At 45.4% G+C, this 4,434-nt stretch overlaps 1 protein-coding gene across 1 annotated transcript in view; it reads left to right on the forward strand.

Annotated features, from left to right (window-relative positions):
- The window catches only part of MPHOSPH6 (M-phase phosphoprotein 6), a gene marked incomplete at its 3' end in the record, with an annotated part of 9,608 nt that extends 5,182 nt beyond the window's left edge, over positions 1–4,426 (forward strand). Inside the window, exons 3-5 of the mRNA XM_006860136.1 lie at positions 310–400; positions 3,546–3,640; positions 4,309–4,426. Of these exons, the coding sequence (XP_006860198.1) occupies positions 310–400; positions 3,546–3,640; positions 4,309–4,426 (304 nt within the window). The remainder of the gene's footprint in view (positions 1–309; positions 401–3,545; positions 3,641–4,308) is intronic.
- Positions 4,427–4,434: the final 8 nt, after the last annotated feature.

Genomic DNA, 4,434 nt, shown 5'->3' on the forward strand with positions numbered 1-4,434 from the left:
TATTGTGACTTGAGTGATAGTGTACATGGGGGAGCATCAGTTTTACACTCATCGTTTTATTGCATTAATTACAGTCCCCTCCGTGCATCATCGTTCAACAGTATTTGCTTCTATTCCCTCTGTTTTTAGTATATATTCATTTAAGCAACCAAAGGGCACATTCTGCAAGCCTGCCTCCTGGCCGAGCTGCCTTTATTTATATCCATCACTCTGTGTAACTCTTGGGTTTGTTCACGCTCCTTGCTTCCTAGTCATTGTGTTTTGTTGTATGTAGACATGCTGTGAACATCCATGTGTTTTTCTGCTTAGGAGCCTCATAATCGAAGAGCAGAGCTTCTCATTATGCGAAGACCTTCTCTACGGAAGAATGTCATTCCGAGGATTTAATCCTGAGGTTGAGGTATTAAACATAATGGCTTCATATGGAAAGATTTCCAATTGAATTCTTTCTGCTAATAATTGGGCTCCAGTTTTCCCCACCAGCTACCTTTCCTCATCATTACAGAGAAAGTAACAAGTCTTGAAGAATGGCATGTGGTACAGTTCTATGGTAGGGCTGAGTGTCCCTGACAGATGCCCAGAGCATGGGCGTTCCCAGCCGGGTCTCTTAGCAGAAACATCAGCGTTCAAGTCATGTCATGCCTGTAGAAAAAGTTATTTCCTGGCATCTATAAATGCCTCTTTTCTCATGAGGGTGGGAATCCTACTAAAAATTGTGCCATTTGACTTGCTTATGGCCAAACTTTTACCCCAGGCTTGTAAGTAGATTTTTAAGTGAAACTTGAAAAGTGAGTATTTGCCTTGTGACGGGACTATTTATTTGCATTTTTTTGCTTGGGCTTGATTCAGCAAATGGTTTATTTATTTGTTAGAAGTCTTGCTCCTGTGATAAAAGTCATCCTGTCTGAGGCTGACCTATGAAATGGACATTCGTGGTGTAAATTGCCTTTTTGTAACTGAAGGCAAGCTTTCTCTGTGCCAGGGACTTTGCTGTGCATTGTGGGATAACCAGCAGCAGCCGTTGAGTGGACTCACTAGATGCCAGTGGCAGCCCAAAGCCCTAGTTGTTTCAGCCAGCAGACATTAACAGATGTCCCCTGGTGGGGGAGCAAGAATCATCCTAGCTAAGAACCTCTGCCCTAAAGGCGCTTATGTTAGCTAGAACCACAGTGACCTACAATGCTGTTGGTGTTGGTAAGTGCCTCTGAGTCGGTTCTGACTCCTAGCAACCCTGTAGAGGGTTGTCGAGCAGCTGGTGACTTTGAACCATCGACTTTGCAGTTTAGACCAACGTTGCAGCGGTCCAGTGCTTATCCTGTAGCGTGACACCAGGGCTCCTTAAGGTGGTTGTATTCGTGAGAGTCACAGTTACCTACGTAGTGGTCAGCGTTTACCTCAAGATGATGGGCTTGGTTTTTCCCCCATTTTCTAAGGGCTGTGATAATTGTCACATGTACTTTACACAAAGTCCAGTCAGATAGGGATTCTTGCTAATATGAGGGGACTGCAAAAACGTCATGAGGATAATTCCACAATATGGTAATTCCATTTTTCCACCAACTTTCTAAAGCCCCCTCTTATATACTTTCTTTGATTTGCTTGATCAGGAATCTAAAGAAAAAAACCAAAACACAAGGATTATGGGTACATGGTACAAAAATGTGTCAGGTCCAGCTGGGAAAGAACCAGCTCGGCCCACTGGCCTTTGATGATATTGGGAGGAAATGGTTTTGATTACTGGACCCCATCACACTGATGCATTCTCTCTAGGAAGAGGTTTTGAACTTGAGCTTCTAAAGCCAAGCAGTCTTAAACTTTTGAGAAAAGTTCCGTTTTCTTAGTGATTAACAGAAAAGCATGATACCAACATAAAAGTGCTTCGTTTTTAACAGATACTTTTGGAACACTGATTTTTTTTATTTTTTTTTGAGTCTCCAGTGACATCTAGCGTTAACCAGTGCAGTTGCCACTAAGTGGCCCCCATCTCCTGGTGTCTCGTGTGTGCCTTGGCGTTGTCACTGGCTGATCTTGGGGCAGTAGAGTACCAGGACTTTTCTTCTCTGCACCTCTCATTAGACTCAGGTCTAGCCATTTCCGGGCGCGTGTTGCCTTTTCACACCACACAGGGACTCAGCCACCGAGCACCACATGTGTTTATCCCGTCAGTATGTACCCTGAGCCTGCAGTCAGTCCAGCAGCCTCCTCCAGGTGTGGAAATGCTGCAGGGAGCCAACTCGGGCCTCCGGGAGCTTGTGCTCCTCAGACTATTTGAGGCTCAGTCCTTGACACGTTGGTCAGACATTGAGACTGGTTTCTCCTCTGCTCTCCTCTCCTGTGCTGTTCTCCTTGCTGATGGGAAGTTGTTACATGTTCAGAGGGGGAGCGGGGGGCTGGTCAAAGGACAACTGTTGAGAACAGGTTACTGTAGAAGTCCAGTCGTGGCGTCTACAATGTTAACACCGTGTGAAGGAAGGAAGCCAGTCACCAAGAGACAAGTCGTGTCAGATCTGACTCGGGCAGCATCGCTAGACCAGGCAGAGGGTTAGAGATCGGACTTCATTTGTGGGGGCTGGGGAGCAGTACTTTTCTGTGTATAGGAATTTGGTGATGTGCCCGGTGATGATTACGCAACATGATCATGTTGCGCTGGCAAATGTGTTGTATGTATTTTTACAACAATAAGGACTCAAGATAGAAAAGAACAATAGAGGAGTGCCCTGTGGCTCACGTGCCACCTCGGGTTTGGGCATAAGATGCCAGTTTTCTCCTCGGTTCCTGAACTGCTCTGCTCGTCGTCTTCTAGCCGCTCATTTGCTCTTGTTTTCTGTCCCCACCGCCCACCCCCTCAGAGCATTTGAAATTACTGTTCACTATAGTGCTTCTTCTATTGACTCAAAGATGGAACACTGACAGAGAATTGTGGAGGGTTTTCTCTCCACCTTTTACTGGAGTGTGATGTCGTATGCCCACTATAAGTACTTTGTTGTTACCTGCCATAGACCCCATGCACAGTGGAGTGAAGCACTACTCGGTCCATCGCCATGCCCTTGACCGAATGTGTATCACATTTTCATAATCCATCTGATTTTTATTGGCTGATTTTCCGAAATTACCAGGTCTGTCTTGCTAGTGTGTCTTACACAGAAACCGATTTGGTCAGCAAATCTCTACTGACATGGTGGGGCCCATGCATGAGGTGGACTGGCCAGGAATCGAGCCTGGGTCTCCCAGATGGAAGGCAAACATTGTACCACTGAGCTTCAGATGCCTGCTTTCCATCTAGGTGACTGGGTGACTGAGAACTCGCTTTGTGGTCCTTACAGTTAAACTCTAATCTAACGGAGCTGTGTCGTCTTACTGTTTTAATCCAGAGTGGATCTCTAGTAGCCCAGTGTGACGTGTGTATTATACAGGAAGGTCTTAGCAATTCTGGCTGGTCGTGTGCTTTCTCTAATTTCAATCTCTTTATCTGACAGTAAGTGTGAGATCAGTTCCCTTCAAAGAGCTGTCCCAGCCCTGATAGTCAATATTGGTGTGTTTTCTAGAAACTAATGCTTCAGATGAACTCTAAGAGCAAAGCTGAGGAAGTTGAAGATGAAGCAGTGGAACTTGATGTGTCCGATGAAGAAATGGCTAGAAGGTAACCATGGCCCTGGATGAGCTCTGTAACAGGCACTTGAAAGGGCAAAGTGGTGGGAGCTGCTGTCCGGCCTGCCACCTGGAATGAGTTCAGGCTGATGAGGGTGCACATCCGCACCTACTGTTCAGTGTGCACTTCTGAACACAAGCCTCTGCTTTGGGACTTGGGATGTGAGATAAGGGCCTCTTCTCTTCCTTTTAAAATCCTGGTGATTAGAAAGCTTAGCACTTCAAACCCACCAGTTGTTCCACAGGAAAAAGACGTCTCCGTCTGTTTCTGTAACAGTGACAGCCCCGGAGACCCTATAGAGCAGTTCTGCTCAGCCCTGCAGGGCACTGTGGGTTGGAATGGATTGAGCAGCGGTAGATTGGAGTGGGTGTGGGAGTGGGGCAAGGTTTATCCCTTCTAAGAACCCATCCATAAAAGCTGACAGCTCATCACAGGAGATAAAAAGGCCATTTTAACTTATTGAAGCTAATGTAAAACCAAAAGCCCAGGGAACATATTACCACTCTGGGAGACGTCGGTACAGTTTTCAATCAGAAGCCTTCTTAGAATTGTAGTTTGATTATTTTCATTCTGTCAGATATTTGGTTTGAGATTCTTGACAGACTTCATTCTGACATTTTTCACCTGAAATAAAGATGTCTTATCTATCATCCTAACAGGTATGAAAGCCTGGTGGGGACAATTGGAAAAAAGTTTGCCAAGAAAAGAGATCGTGCCAATTTTGAAGAAGATGAAAATGGAAACATGAAAAAGACCAAGACAAAGAAGGTGTTCTTAAAACCCCA

The sequence above is a fragment of the Chrysochloris asiatica genome, unplaced genomic scaffold (assembly GCF_000296735.1).
Source record: "Chrysochloris asiatica unplaced genomic scaffold, ChrAsi1.0 scaffold00037, whole genome shotgun sequence".
In the NCBI taxonomy this organism is placed as follows: Eukaryota; Metazoa; Chordata; class Mammalia; order Afrosoricida; family Chrysochloridae; genus Chrysochloris; species Chrysochloris asiatica.